The 15,981-nt window shown below is 51.1% G+C and overlaps 1 protein-coding gene across 11 annotated transcripts in view; it reads left to right on the forward strand.

Moving 5' to 3' along the window:
• LOC105466084 (collagen alpha-1(XIII) chain) overlaps positions 1–15,981 on the forward strand; it is an 89,026-nt gene that overhangs the window by 48,139 nt on the left and 24,906 nt on the right. For 9 of the 11 annotated variants that reach the window (XM_071069688.1, XM_011715013.3, XM_011715012.3 and 6 more), the window contains 10 exons: positions 2,628–2,681; positions 3,466–3,552; positions 4,516–4,569; positions 5,716–5,760; positions 6,570–6,638; positions 7,858–7,881; positions 9,741–9,803; positions 10,837–10,881; positions 11,189–11,341; positions 13,374–13,418. In XM_071069688.1, coding sequence (XP_070925789.1) covers positions 2,628–2,681; positions 3,466–3,552; positions 4,516–4,569; positions 5,716–5,760; positions 6,570–6,638; positions 7,858–7,881; positions 9,741–9,803; positions 10,837–10,881; positions 11,189–11,341; positions 13,374–13,418 — 639 coding nt within the window. The remainder of the gene's footprint in view (positions 1–2,627; positions 2,682–3,465; positions 3,553–4,515; positions 4,570–5,715; positions 5,761–6,569; positions 6,639–7,857; positions 7,882–9,740; positions 9,804–10,836; positions 10,882–11,188; positions 11,342–13,373; positions 13,419–15,981) is intronic. The other 2 variants (XM_071069692.1, XM_071069694.1) reach the window with 1 other exon arrangement.

Consider the following 15,981-nt stretch of genomic DNA (forward strand, 5'->3'; position numbering starts at 1 on the left):
GGTCCTGGCCTGCAGGCATGCCAGCGGCAGCAGGCAGTGACTATTGTCCCCTGCACCTACAGGGTTCTCTTTCCCTCTTGTATGACAATAAGAGATGTGACAAGAAAAAAAGTTGAGAAATACTAGGTTAGAAATATTACACAGGTTTCTTTGCTGCAGACCTTCTCAGAACCTTTAATTTGCTAAATGTGCATTGAGGAGCTCTCAAAAGGAAATATCTTATGTGGCATTTTCAAAACTTTTTTGACCAGAACACCCTTTTTTAAAGAGGAAGAGCTTAAGGGACAAGTATTCTGGAAATGCTGGTCAATGATCACTGCCCATCCTACCCCTCACTCCCTGCCCCATCTTCTTATCAGTGACTTTCTCTTCTTACCCCAAAGGGAGATCCAGGAGCAGAAGGGAAGCCGGGGCCCCCAGGTTTGCTGGGAAAGAGGGGGCAGAGGGTAGGATATCGTGTATTTGAGTGTGTGCCCCCTTGTCCTGGCCTCACCAGTCCCCTACTCCCTGGCCTTCCTCCGTGGCTGGTGTGTCGCCTGCAGCGTGCTGTTGGTGCATGTGTCCCAAGATGAGGGGAGTGGCAGGATGGCCTGGCCAAGCTTCAGAAACCCACCTCAAGAGCACACCCACTCTCCTGGGCAGCCTTGATTACCCAGCAGAAAGCCCAGCAGAAGGAGGAACCTGCCTCCCTCCACCTCTGCTCCCCGAGGATCTCCATAGGTCAGGACCCACATCCTTTCCTTTTCCACCTGGCCTGCTTCTGAAGGATGCCCAGACTAAGCACATCTGCAGGAGCAGTCCAGGCAAGACAGGGCAGCGGGGACTCCCTCCCACTGCCAGGGCCTCTGCCTGGCCCTCCACAACCCCTCTTGGCCAGCCTCAGGCCACTTTACCATTCAGCTGCTACCCTGGGGCAGGTGCCAAGGAGAAGACACCCAAAGACTTGGTGTGGTACCTTTTGTGGCTCCAGCTGGAATGAATGTTCATTGAGACATCTGACCAAATTATAAGCCCAGAGCCCTGAGCTCACATTATTACACATGAGAACTGCCTCTCCCCAGGGCCATGGGTAGCAAAGCTTCTTGTGCTGACCTGATACCCCACCCTGCTGGTGGGGTGCTCTTGGAAGCTCACCTGATATTGGACACTGCTATGCACTGAATATGTCCCTCCCAGACTCATATGTTGAAGCCTCCAGTGTGGCTGTATTTTGATAGGGCCTTGGCCTTGGGGAGGTCAGTAAGGTTAAATAAGACCATAAGGTTGAGGCCCTAATCCAATAGATTGGTGACCCTAGAAGAAAGGGAAGAGAGAGAGAGAGCTTTGAGAGACCTTTCTCCCTCTCTGCCTTGTGAGAACACGGCAAGAAGGCCATCATCTTCAAGGCAGGAAGAGGGCTCTCACCAGAACCTGGCCATACTGGCACCCTGATCTCAGACTTCCAGCTTCCAGAACTGTAAGAAAATACATTTCTGCTGTCAAAGCCACCCAGACTTTGTTATAGCCGCCTGAGCTGACCAAGACAGCTGCTCTGTGAAGCCTTTGTGTCCCAAAAGGCAGAGCAACTGGGAGACAGGGGCTCAAGCCGCCTCTGCCACTGACTTAGTAAGGGGTTGGCCACCAGTCACGTAACCTCCTGGGGCTTCCCCCGCCAAATCTGTGAAATGACAATGGGGTTCAGTATCCCTAAGGGGCTCTATGATTCATGTCATGGGGGAAAAAGGAGTTCTTCTGTACTGGAAGAAGCTGAGTAGGTAAGTGTATTATTTTGCTAGGGCTGTGGTAACAAAGTACTACAGGCTGGGTGGCTTGAGCAGAAGAAATTCATTGTCCCACAGTTCTGGAAGCTGGAAGTCCAAAAGCAAGGTGTTAGCAGGGTGGGTTCCATCTGAGGGCCAAGGGGGTGAATCTGCTCCAGGCCTCTCTCCCGGCTTCTGGTGCTTGCTGGCAATCTTTGGCATTCCTTGGCTTATAGACGCATCACCCCAATCTCTGCCTCCATCTCCACATGGCATTTCCCTATGTGCATGTCTGTGCCCAAATTTCTCCCTTTTATAAGGACATCAGCACATTGGATAGGGGCTCACCCTACTCCAGTGGGACCTCATCCTAACTCATTACATTTGCGATGACCCTATGTCCAAATAAGATGAGCTGGTTATAGCTAGAGGCAGAGAGGGGGTGTTAGAAAAGACGGGGGGCCCTTAGTTGCTAAGCATTAAGAATCTGAAGAAGAGCAGAGTGGTGAAAAGGAATTGCTTGCCCAACCACTGGCGTTCTGAACTGCTCACCTCTCCCAGGAGATCCCCAGGATAGACTAGATGCTTCTGGCCTTTGTTATGATCTGTGGCCCGTATGACTTCTCCCCAGCATGAATGACAAGGGCCCGGGTCACATGGGAATAAGGAAAGCAGTCATGCAGATGTCACCAATGCGAAGTAGCCCATGGAAGTAGCCAGCCGGGATGGGGGCCAGGAGGAAGTGGAGCCCTTCGGAAAGCCAGCCGGGGGCAGAAGCAGGGAGGCAGGAGCAAGGGAAGGCAAGGCCCTAAGCTGTGGGGCTGGTGGCTTCCCAAACCTGCTGCAGAGACAGTTCCTAACCCCCCCACTGTCTGCATCTCCCTGCAGGGTGAGAAGGGGGCTGAAGGCTCCCCTGGGCTTCCTGGCCTCCTGGGGCAGAAGGTAGGTGTTACTCTGAATGAGGGTTCAGGTCCTTTGTCACCCACATCCCATACCCAGCCCTGCACATCCACACGGGCCCCAGCATTGGATGTGTCTGTCTCCCAGACTGCAGGAAAGGCAGCTGGAACACAGACGGATTCTGTTTGTTGGGGGAGAGGGGCCATAGGCAGGCCCTGATTGGCAAAAATAAAATGTCTAAATGTAAAGAATTCGGTAGCGATGACCCGGTCAGATTTCTTTGTACCAGCTCTGCAAATGCATCCCACAGTTCATGAGCTCTGTAAGATATTTAATTTAAAAATTAAAAAAAAAAAAAAAGATGAGGCCAAAATAAGTTAGGGGAGGTGTGCATAATCAGATGGGCTCCTGGAGAGTCGCAGTGCTCCTCAGCCTGTTAGAGGCTGGAGCACCCTGCAGTGGCGGGGTCTGCAAAGCCTTATTTAATGCTGCATTGCTTAACATAGTTTGGCCACCAATAACAATGTTATTCCCCATTTTGAATATTCTCAACCCACTGAGCAGTGTTCTGTGGAATACGCTTTGAGAAACACTGCTCCAGACCCAGTTTCGAAGGGTCCCTTGTGTCAGCTCTAAACCTGTTGCCCTTCAGTACACACTTCCAATCTCTCTTCAAATCCCACGGCTGGATCAGACCAGTCTGGGGTTCTGAAGGCCCCTGGTCGGTCCCCAGACATCCTGGGGCCCACACTCCATAGTGTCCCTCCAGTGCTCAGCCTAGACCTTCCTCCACACCAGGGACACTAACTCTACCTTCCACCCTCAGGGAGAGAAAGGCGATGCTGGCAACTCCATTGGAGGAGGCAGAGGGGAACCTGGCCCTCCAGGGCTCCCTGGACCCCCAGGGCCAAAGGTGAGTGTTCCCTGGAATCAGTGTCGGGGAGGCATTTACCTGGGGACTTTGTCTTCAGCCCGTTCTCGGGGACTCTACATCCCGGACATCCCGCCTTCTCTAGCCTTCCCCTGCTCCAGATGTGTGGTTTTCCCCATGGATTCCAAAAAGGTCATTTGGACCCAGCTCCTGCTTCCAAGCAGATAACAGTTGGACCTTTCAGAGGAGATGTCTTCCCTGGGGCAGATGGATAGTCCCAGTGACTCAGATGACTCTGATGTAACTGAGTCAGGGCGCAATGGCTGCAGGACCTCAATGGCTATGCTGTAACTGAGCGAGGGACCGATGGCTTCAGGGCCTCAGGACAGCCAAGAGGCCCCCCACCTTGGCTCTGAGTAGGTTGCAGGTCAACTATCAGCTGGGCCCCACCTGGTACCAGCACATCTGGTAGGTGGCAGCAGTGGAGGCAGCTGCAAATGGAAACTGCCCTCACTTTCCTTTTGCTGCTTGAAAAGTGCAATGGTAAGATTTGGGTTTCCCAAAGCAGATGCCTCCTGTGTTGCTTGGTTTACTTTAGCAGCCCTGAGAAATGAAGGGGGTCTCTTTCTTAGCTCAGAAGGAAAGCGTGAATTACTCTACATGACCTGGGGCAATGCACTCATTCATTCCGCCCGCATCCACCTGCCACGGGCTGGGCTCTGCCTGGGCCTAGGAGGGCCTGGCAGGGCAGAGTGGACACCAGTAAAGGGTACAGAATGCAGGGGAGGAAAGCAGGGATGGGCTTCCAGAGGAAGCAAGACCTGGGCTGGGCCCAAGGGTGGGTAGGAGTCAGGGAGGTGGAACAGTGGGAGGTGCTGAAGCCATCGGGGAAAGAGAGGCCCAAAGGCAACACCCAGGGCATGAGCGGCAAGACCATCTTTTCCCCCAGAAGCAGCTGTCCAGGTGCCCAGCATGCCCTCATCCCAACTCTCTCCTCTTCCCCAGGGAGAAGCGGGTGTCGATGGCCAGGTCGGCCCCCCAGGGCGGCAAGGAGACAAGGTACAGAGACCCTCACATCCCAGAGCTGCAAGATGAGGGTCAGCTTGGGAGGTCAAGAATCGTCCCAGCCAGCCCTCAGGGTATCCCTCAGGGCCCATGGCTGACTGGCCATGACCCCTGGCTTCCCTATTTCCTGGTTGGCTTGGGCTTTAGAGAGCCATCCACTGAGACAGCAGTCATGCAAAAGCCAGTCTAGGGATGGGACGCTTGACCAGGGAGTGACACAGAGCTTCCCAAGCCACTGGTAAATGAGGGGCTCTTGCTTCTCTCCAGCTACTCCCTATGAAAGGCTGCTGCGTCCCTCATGAGTTCACAGTGGCTAAAGTGCTGTGGCAGTGGAGGAGAAAGACAGCAGGTTACCCAGAGGCAGCAGTGGCTCCACGTCCCATGAGCAGGGTCATCAGGAGTCACACCAAAGGGTTCTTGTTTCCTTTATTTTTACTTTCTATCTATCTTGGTTTTTTCAATTGTCTTTCATTATCCCAGAAAAATTGAAACTGCGCTTGGTTTTTCACAAGTTACACCGCTTTTTCATCTATTCCCCATGGCTCTGTCCTGTTTGCAACAGGAACAAATCCTTCTACCTGCCCACTCTGGGAGGTGGGTGCTCATACACCCATGTCCTCCTGAGACCCTCCTGGCCCTCCACGTTTCACTCGGCATTCTGGGTCTTTCACGAGTAGAGTGGGCAGCAAAAGAACCGTTTGGGCTCTCGATGGCAACTGACACCCAGATAATTGGCAAAAAGTTGCTGAGCCCTGGATACCTGAGCAGAATAGAATTAAAGAGAAGCAAATGTCCCTGTTCCCATGGAGGCAACTGACTCAGGGGACTGGGGAAAAGGTGCGAGAGAGACAAAGGGGAGTCACTAACAATGAACAGACTCAGCGGCAGAAAGAATGCCACTGAGTCTGAAGTGGGAGCAACTCAGACCCAGAACTCGGAACCGAGTCCCAGAGGGACTCAGAGGGACAGAGGAGTGTGGGTGGGTGCTCCCTGGATGTTTCCTGAAAGGGCGGAACCTGCACTTCTATGAACTAAGAACTAAGAGGAGCCTCCTGGCCCTTATTACATGGCCCATCTAGGGACATCAGGCTCTCTGTACCAACTTCATCCCCACTTCGCTCCAATTTTGTCATGCAACAGGGGGAGCCTGGAGCAGCTGGAGAACAGGGACCAGCTGGCCCCAAGGTACGTGCCTCTCTCGCCTGGAGTCACAGTGTAAAGCAGCTGGTAAATCAAAAAGCATCTGAGACAGGTCTCAATTAATATTTAGAAGTTTATTTTGCCAAGGTTAAGGGCACATGCCCAAGAGACATGTCTGTGCCTTTTGCCAAAGATGATTTTGAGGGCTTCGATATTTAAAGGGGAAAAGCAGGCTGGAGGGGAAAGAGGAAGGGTATGGTAATTCACACATTGCAAGGAAAAAGGAGCAAGTAGCAGAATAGTTGATTATGTATTAGTCTCACGCTCAGTAAATCGGCACTTTACGTAAGCTAAGGTGAACGTGGAGCAGCTACCTGTGGGGATATTGAACCTTTTATCTGTAGCTCTCTGCTTCGGAACAAAAGGAAAGGCAGCTTCTTGCATGACTCAGCTTTCAGCTTAACTTTTTTTTTCTTTTGGCCGAGTGAACTGGGGTCCCAAGTTTTTATCTTCCTTTCACAGGCTTGACCTTGGGGTCTTGACAGGGAAGGAGGGGAAGAGCATTCTGGCCCTCAGGTGGGAAGTCTGACTGGCAGGACAGGTGGACCCAACCTTCCCAGTTCGGCCTAGCCCAGACTTCTCACATGGAGTCCTCCATTTGTTCTGCAATCCCCGAGCATCCTCTGAGAGTGTTCGGAATCCCCAGGGCCCCGCTGGCTGTTCTGGGTCCACGTGTGTGCAGCCAGGTGCAGCCAGTGTGGGCGGATAGAGAAGAGGCCACAGTCGCTCTCCAGCCCTCCTCGTCCAGGCCCTCCTGGTCCAGGCCCTGGGTTGAGATCTCATTTGCCTTCTAGGGCTCCAAGGGAGAACCAGGGAAAGGAGAGATGGTGGATTACAATGGAAACATCAATGAGGCTCTCCAGGTGAGCAGGGTCCAGCCCAGAGGCCAGGATCCTCATGGACCTCAGGGCTCTGCACCATGCCCTGATCAGGGGGCCCTTCCACACAGCTGAGTAGGAGCCCTACCCTCAGGCCCTCAGGCAGCGCTTCCAGGAGAGCTGCTTCCTCACTTTCTCTCCTTCGACCTCCCGCTGTGTAGCCTCCTGGCAAATGGCCCCATTACTGGCATCCAGGTGGCCGGGTTGTCTGTCTGGGCCCAGCTGGCCAGTTATCCTGCCTCTGGGCCCCTGAGTGCCACAGTGGAATTATCCTGGCACCCCACAAGGTATGGCCCATCCAGGGTACTGGGGCCCCATTTCTTTAACGTATGCATAACCCCCTTTCACACAGCAGAAAATCTTCCTGGAACGCATCTCCTTTCATGTCAGTTTAATCCTGTTTCCAGTTCATGAGCTCCCGCTCCCCACCCTTTAAAGCAGGGTTTCTCGGCCTTGGTACTGTTGACATGTGGGGCTGGAGAATCTTTGTGGTGGGGGGAGAGGCGGTCCTGTGTGTTGTAGGATGTGCAGCAGCGTCCCCAGTCTCTACCTGCTAGATGCCAGTAGCACCCCAGCCTCAGCTGTGATAACCAAACTATGTCTCCAGACATGACCAATTATCCCTTGGGGGAAGAAATTGCCCCTGCTTAAGAATCACTTCTTCAAAGGAGTCTGTGTCCATGTGTGACTCCATTTACAAGGTGTAAAATCCTCTTTTAAAGCCAAAAGTCATCTCTCTGATCTGTTTTTTGAGTGGTTCCATATTTTGCTATCCTGTGCCTATTTAAAGGGAGGTGCGTGGCAACTTGGAAATCTGGGTCCTGGGAGAAGAGGAAAGAACACAGGAGGGTCCTCAGATGGTGACTAGAAAGAATAAGAGGTGGTGCTTCCTTCCCTTTCAGTAAAGTGAAGTAGAGGTTGCAGTCCATTCAGGGTGTGCCTGAGTCCATTGTAGGACAACCTTAGAGTATAATCATGCTTAGGAGATGCTGCATATTCTCTGTCCAGTGATTACAAACCTCATCGAGAGGTGGGGGTGGGGGTGGTGTGAGTCTGGGGACCATGGAGCCCACCTGCGAGGGTCCCCCTCCACCCATGCTCCTTTGAGGGGCCCAGATCCCCTGTTTCCATGACTGTGCAGTGAGAACCTTCCAGTTGGCTCTTGGTTTGCTCTTCAACTGATTGCCTGGTGTTGGTTTTTTAGGAGATCCGGACACTGGCCTTGATGGTAAGTCTTGCTCCTCCTGGCTTTCCTTGGGCACTGGGCTGGGGGCTGGGGATGGCAGCCTGGAAGCAAGGACTTGATTTCTCCCCTCCAGAAAGAAGGCCCTGGGCTGCAGATTAGGGTTGACCCAACAGGGCTGGGGCAGACAATGATCTGAGCTGGAGGTGATGGGTCAGGACTGATAGGTGGGCCTCGAGAGTTGCCCATGCCCTGGGTCATGGCTGTCCTCCATGTAGAGGCTCTTCACCAATACAGCTGTGCTCTCTGGTGACAATACAAATGCTGGATTCTATTTACAGCTATGTCAAGGAAATAGCAGTACTGAGGAGGATGTTTCTAATGTTTCTCTTTTTTCCCAACTTTTAGCTAATTAAATCCATTACCCTGAAAAACTAGTAGCAACCTCCCACATATCCCCCTTTCCTAGAAATCAGTTTCATTATCTGCACTTGGAAAACCAGGGAATTTCAAGCCTGGGTTTTGTACAGGTGCCTACTGGTGACAGGCTGTTGGTAAATATTTGTAGTTAAAATGACTACCACCAAGTTTAACTTCTAAGGTAGAGGACGGGAGGAGAAATCATGTGGTTCTCTGACTACTGAAATTTCAATTCACCTAATATTTTTTCATGGCTATGAGCCACAGAACACACTTAGGGATGGCACAAACTCAAAATCAAATACCACTTCTGTGATGTCCCAATCCCAGAAATTGCTATCAATGACGTGGTTCTGGAATCAATGAGTTTCATTTGGAGACATTAACATATATTATTTGGCAGGGCACAGTGGCTTATGCCTGTAATCCCAGCACTTTGGGATGCTGAGGTGGGCAGATCACTTGAGGTCAGGAGTTCAAGACCAGCCTGGCCAAGATGGTGAAACCCTGTCTTTACTAAAAATACAAAACTTAGCCAGGCATGGTGGCAGGTGCCTATAATCCCAGCTACTCAGTAGGCTGAGGCACAAGAATCCCATGAACCCGGGAGGTGGAGGTTGCAGTGAGTCGAGATGGCACCACTGCACTCCAGCCTGGGTGACAGAGTGAGACTCTGTCTTAATAATAATAATAATAATAATAATAATGTGAAATAGCTATTGGAAATAAAACTTTTCCAGAAACTTTTTTTTTTCTTTTAAAATCAACCTTGAAGTGTAACTTAACACATAATAAAAGGTACTCATTTTAGGTGTAGAGTTTGATGAATTTTGATAAGTACATATACCCAGGTATCCACCACCCAATCACTCTAGAAAATTTCTTCATGTACCTTGGGAGTCACTGCCAGCCCCAGGCCGCCACTGCTCTGCTGTCACTTCTGTCACTGTAGATTAGATGTGTCTTTTGCCTCTTCTACAGTTTCGTGTAAATGGAATCACACAGCATCTGTGTCTGGTTGCTTTTGCTCAGCAAAATGTGTTTGAGATGCACTCTCACCATCAGCACTTGGTTCTTTTTCCCTGCTGAGTAGTATTTCATTGTATGGACATACTATGCATTCCCCTGTTGATGGGCATTTGGGTTGTTTCCTGGAGACGTTTTTAAGTCATTATTGGGGAAGGTCAGACTTAGCTTCTTGGAACCCAAAGGGTCGCCAGAGGTGCCCTACAGAGAAGGAGAGGGTATTGGACGTGGCTCTCCAAACCCCACCTCCACTTCAACCCAGTCACACTTGGTGCTTATATGTTTTGCATTTTGGGTTCCCCATGTTATTTTCTTTGCAAACAAATGTGCTTCTATCACTGGAGAAAGGTTTGAAAACAACTTATCTCTACAAGCCAGCCTCCACATACAGCCCTCGGGGAGACAGGCTACCCTCCTCAGTGGGATAGTTCTCCATGTGTCTTTCCTTTCTTTCCTAGGGGCCTCCTGGTCTTCCTGGGCAAATTGGCCCACCTGGAGCTCCAGGGATTCCAGGCCAGAAGGTAAATCTTGTCTTGACAAAGGGGGTGAAGACCTTGCAAGGGCAGCGACCCCAGGGCTTCCCCTCCTCCTGTGACCCTCTCATCTTCCCAGCACCACCGCCATACCCTCCTGCTGCTCCAAAGCACCAAGGGCCCCACCCACCCACCTCCCAGCCGCTGTTGCTCTTCTGTCCTCCCCTTGCCATCTGCTTGGGCTCCTGTAATTCACAGAGCTTTCTGATGCGGTGGGGTCTGGGTCTAGACACACCCCTGCCCTTGCCCCACCCAGACCCACAGCAGGAATGAGGACCCCATCAGGGACCTCCGCATTTGAGCCCCTCCCCAATCCTCCCACCTCAGTCCCTGCCCTTGCTTTCCTTTTACACTCCACCCACCTGTGTTTTTCTCAGAAGGTCTGCCCCTCTGTCTCCCACTCATGATGTCCTCTCCCCTGCAAGTCTCTTTCCCTCTTCCCTTTCTTTCAAAGCCCTTCTCATCTTTCAAGCCCAATTGAAAGACCACCTCCTCTTTGACGCCTCCCCTGATCTGTCAGGCAGAATTCCCTGCCCTTTCCTCTGGGTAGGACCTACATCTTTTTCCCACCTCCCTTAACTCCCTACCTGACCCAAAGAAGGGGCTTGGCTTGTGTGAAGATGAAAGGAGCACCCCGTGGAGCAGCCAGGGCAGGGGTTCTGCACTCAGGGAAGACAGGAAGGCAAGAACCCTTTTGCAAGGGAGCTAAGGGCACCTAGGGCTCTCAGAGGTAGCAGTGGGAGGTTGTGGCTAAAACATGGACATGGAGCCAGAGTGTCCAGACTGGGATCCTGGTCCCCAGTTCACTGACTGTGGGCCTCAGGCACACAACTCTGTGCTTTGGAGTCTTGTCTACTGAAGAGCGGCTGCAAGTGCATACCTCCCAGCAACACAGTGAGAATTAAATGAGCAAACTCTATGGGAAAGTGTGGAGAGGGATGCCGGGTGCACTAAGCAATGTGTAACTGATGGCTGCTATGGTCTCTGCCCTGAGAGTCACCTTTAGTTGTTCTGGCTACAGGGGGAGATTGGACTGCCAGGCCCTCCAGGACACGATGGGGAGAAGGTATGAACAGACATCCTCCAATCAAACCTCTGAAGACAGTCTTGGCCCTGGGGGCAAGAGGCGGGGCAGGATGGCGCTAGAACTGGCCCTGCTGTGAGCCCAGTGGGCAAGGGGAGATGGGGAGGGGCAGGGAGAGGGACCCACCCTGCAAGCCCCAGGAGGAGCCAGGCAGACCCAGGCTGGGCTCTCTCTGCCTGCCCCAGTCAAGCATCAACGAGCCAAGGCCTTTGGACTTTTCTGTTCTCTCTCCCTCTCTTCTCTTTTCTCCATTAATGTGTCTAAGAAGCGTTGTTTGTATTTTCTAAAGGGACCTCGCGGTAAACCAGGAGACATGGGCCCTCCTGGTCCCCAAGGCCCCCCAGGAAAGGATGGACCTCCAGGAATGAAAGGAGAAAACGGGCACCCAGGGAGCCCAGGAGAAAAGGGAGAGAAAGGAGAGACAGGACAAGCAGGCTCGCCGGTGAGTGGCACGGCTGGCTGCCCTTCCGTGCATACGCCACTCCCAAGCATGATGCGAGCTTCTTTGCACTTTGCATGGTGCCAGCTGCTGCCTGGGCTAGAAACCTGGGGCCAGGACTTAGGGGTGGGGGATTCACTCAGCTTCCCCTCAAGTCACTCACTTTACGAAGGCCAATTTCCCAACTCAGGAGACCTAAGTCCTGCTCTGTCAGCTGTATCCTTGGGAAAGCCACTGAGCCTTGCAGAGCCTCCGTCTCCTCATCTCTAAAATGGCAATAACAATGTCTTCCCTGGATACCTCACTGGATTGCTGGGAAGGAGATGAAGTCATGGTTTAGAGTTGCCTCTTTGGAAAGTGTACAGAAGCCCTATACCCAGGAGAGGCTGCATGTACAGAAACGGGGCCTTCGCCCAGTCCACTAGGCTGCCAACTTGACTTGGGAGCCTTCTCTGGGTCTCAGGGGTTTCCATCTGTGAAATGGGTGCCATCCTAGGCACCTACCCTTGAAGCAAGGGAGCCACATCTTGTGCATGCCACAGTTGGTCACACTCAGCAAGACCACCTTGAGCTCCACTAACAGAAATCGTTGTCATTTTGTAGGGTCTAGACAGCCCAACTGGGGAGAGAAGGAGAACCTGGTGGCCACAGCAGACCAGAGTGGCAGGATTGCCTAGTCCAGCTGGGCTTCTGAGGTTTACAGTGAGGCCAGAGGGCTGGGTGTCAAGGTTGTCTGCAGGCAGCCACAGACGAGGGTCCTCCCTGCGGCCACCAGCCTAGCGGGCGCCTGGCACTGTGATGAGGCTGCCCTAACCCCAAGCCTGCCTACCCAGCCTGGGAGCAGGCAGAGGGGGTCCTCTTAACAAGTAGCTACCGCATTTGAGTGTAAACAGGAGTTGCAACTTCCTCGGCTCACAGTATGATGGCCTCTAGAAGCACCAACCTAGTTTGAAGGTTCTAGAAGCTTGGTCTCAGAACTCTCCTCTAGGAAGTGGAAAGAGCCTCAGAGGTCAACCAGTCCCAAGTCTGACCCAGTACAGGACTCCTCACTCAGCTGGCACAGGCAGGCAGCTCACTGCCTCCAGACCTGTCCACTGCGCCATGGGGCAGCCCCAGGATGGAGGGAGCACTCCTGGATATGGTGTGGAAGCTCCCTCGTCAGCCTCCCCCGGGTGACCCCTCAGAGGCTCTGGAGCCATATTTATTATCTATTGCTGCGTAACTGATCACTGCAAAGGTAGCGGCCTAAGACAATACACATGTATTGGCACATAGTTTCTGTGGGTCAGGAGTTCAGGCACATCCTAGTTGGGTCCCCTGCCCGTGGTCTCATGCGGCTGCAATTAATGTGTCAGCCAACTGCATTCTCATCTGGAGCTAGGGATCCCCTTCCAAGCTCACTGGTATTGGCAGAATCCAGTTCCTTGCTGGAACAGAACTCAGCTCCTAGAGGCCACCTACAGTTCCTGCCACCTGCGCCCCCGCCCTCCCCACCCCCTGCACAGTAGACAGTTCACATTATAGCCACTGGCATCTTCAAGGCCAAGGCCAGCAGTAGGGTCTCCCTAGTGTCTAGTGCTAGCAAGACAGAGCTGTGTGCATGTGTGTTTGTGTGTTCATGTAACATATTTGTAACATAATCTTAACATATGTTATATGTCACCATCTGTATGGCATGTATGTTATAATCTGCAACGTAATCATAGAAGTGAGAGGTTCCATCACCTTTGCCATGTGCCTTACTCCATGGCTAAGAAAAAAGTCACAGGTCACCCTAAGGCCTGTCCGCTGCACAGTCCATAGAGAGTATCAGCCTCTCCTTCCTGTACTAGAGCCTCAGATTCTTCAAGACAGTGATGACAGTCCCTGCCCAGTCTTCTGTCCTGCAGGCTGACACCTCCACATCCTCCACAGTGTTCCTTGCTGACCCCTAGACTAGTCGCGTCCCAGTCTAGTTTGTCACGGATGTGAGGGTACGCCTGTCCCAGCCTTTCCCAAGGGCTGGCATTCATGCAGTGGTGTTCTGTGCCCACAGGGAGAGAAAGGAGAAGCCGGGGAGAAGGGCGATCCAGGAGCAGAGGTACATGAGAGATAATCTGATAGAGACCCATCAAACGACAGTCTCTGCAGAATGCACAGTGTTTCTATGCTTTAGAATGAAGCTTGCAACTGCCTGACGTTTACGTTTACTGAGCACCACCGTGGGTCAGGCACTGAGCCTCTGGACTGCTCCAGTCTTCTCAAACCACATCTCTCAGCAACCTTCACAGAGCACCTCCTGTGCTTCCGTCCTGGTGCTAGAGTCTGGAGATATGAAAGTAAACAGAACTTGCCAGGCACAGTGGCTCATGCCTGTAATCCCAGCAATTTGGGGGGCCGAGACGGGCGAATCATTTGAGTTCAGGAGTTCGAGATCAGCCTGGCCAACATGGTGAAACCCTGTCTCTCCTAAAAATACAAAATTAGCCAGGAGTGGTGGCAGGCGCCTGTAATCCCAGCTATTTGGGAGGCTGAGGCAGGAGAATCACTTGAATCCAGGAGGCAGAGGTTGCAGTGAGCCAGGATTGCACCACTGCACTCCAGCCTGGGCAACAGAGTGAGACTCTGCCTCAAAACAAAACAAAAACAAAACAAAAAAAAAGGAAGAAAATAAACAGAACCGTCCCTTCGCCGTTCACAGTACCCCATAATGGGCACTAGCATGGGAGCAACTTAGGGAATCAGGCAAGCATCCCCAAAGACGTGCTATTTGGGCAGAATCTTGATGGCTTTGTAGGAGTTTGCCACAAAGTTTCAGAGGTAGGCTTTCCAGATAGAGGCATTATTCTTTTGAGAAGTGAGATGGTGAAAGGAGGAGAAGACAGAACAACTGAGTGAGAAGTAGTCAGGATGGAGGCAAGGTTTTCAAAAGACAGCGGAAAATCAGGCATATTTGTAGACTCAGGGGCAAGAACCAGGAAAGCAACAGAGATCAAGGATGTGTGAGAGACAGGATGTTTGGTGGCAGAGTCTGGGCAACCCAAATAGCACCTCAGACCCATGGGAGGGACCACCAAGCCTTCTTACTCCCCATCAGGGTGGGTTCACCTTGCCAAGCCCCATCTGAATGTAGTGAAACAGACCTGATTGTACAATGTGCATGGTACTTGTTTCAAAATGGAGAGCCTCCTAAAGAAATGATCCTAATTCAGGAAAAGCATTATACGCCCACTGTCCCTCCCGGAAGTATTTAAAATAAACATTGGAAACAGCCTAAATTTCTATCAAGAAGGAAAGGATTAAATAACTTATGGTAATAATACTAATAGTAGTAATAGTCACCACGTCTGAGTGCTTTCCTCGTGCCAAGCACTGCACTAAGCCCTGGGTATGTAACAACTCATTTTCACTACGCTCAATGAATAGCACAGCACTAATACCAGGAAGCTGGTGGGGAACATATAAAAAATGGAAAAATCAGTTTCACATTAAGTGAAAAAGAGTAGAAAACCAAATTTTATATATATATGAAATCATAAGCATATACATATATGTATATACAATTATATGCTTATTATATATAAATATCAAAAGTATACACATATATTCAAGCACATCTGATATATCAAGAAAGTGTTTAAATTTTTGAAACCTTTTTATTGTTTTTAAAATTACCACACAGGCAAAATTTACTTCAGGAATATGTCCAGTTCTGTGAATGTTAATGCATGTAGATATTTGTATAATCAATACCATGATTAGGATACATAAACCACTTATTTATAATAAGAATTAAAATGGTAAACTTTTATTAAAAATGAGAAACTTTTTTTAAGAAGGCAGAGTTTCCAAAGATTGTGTTCCCTGCAAGGAGACTGTGATGGAGCGACAAAGTCCACAGGTCCAGGAAACAATAGTGACCTCCTTTCTGCCCAGTGTAGGGGTGCCCTCTGTCGTGGCCTGGCACAGGAGTCACTCCCCTGGCCATGCTCCAGGGAATTCTGCCCACGGAAAGACAAGGCACCTGAGGAGAGCCCCGAAGCCGAGGCGGGGTGAGAAGCTCAGAAGGACCCAGCAATGGCTGCCTGTGGACAAAAGGATGTCTGTGTTCATCAGAGACAGAAGCTGCAATGGGCACCACCCTCCATAGAGGAGATAGCCCTGAGCTCCTCCATCTTCACTGTCCAGTCAGAATCTCCTCTACCACAATCTGCATCTGCTCTCAAGGGAAACAGAGACCAGCAGTCCCCATCCTGTCTGTAACAAACCTTGGGGACTTGAGGAGCAATCTTCAGGAACAGCTCAGTCTCCCCACATTCCAGATAACCAATCTCTGCTCCTCTAAGCCAAGGGTCTCAAACTCAAATATCTACAAGGGCCAGGCATGCAAAAAAATGACTGCAAGAGCTCTGGGTCAAAGACAATAGGGAGTGGTGGGGACTGGAGTAAACTGAAGATGTCATGCCCCACCTAGAGGGGAAAACTCTTATTCCACTCCAGGCAATTGTTGCCATGCATGAACAAGAACCTAGTGCTGCTAGATCTTCTGGTGTTTTGCTTTCTTTTTTACTTCCAAGAAAAATCAAGAATAGATCTTTAGATTACCTGGAAATTTTTTTTCAACATTGAGCAGGCCACTGGGTTGCTATGAGTTTTTGACCTAT

This window comes from Macaca nemestrina, chromosome 9 (assembly GCF_043159975.1).
Source record: "Macaca nemestrina isolate mMacNem1 chromosome 9, mMacNem.hap1, whole genome shotgun sequence".
Taxonomy (NCBI): domain Eukaryota; kingdom Metazoa; phylum Chordata; class Mammalia; order Primates; family Cercopithecidae; genus Macaca; species Macaca nemestrina.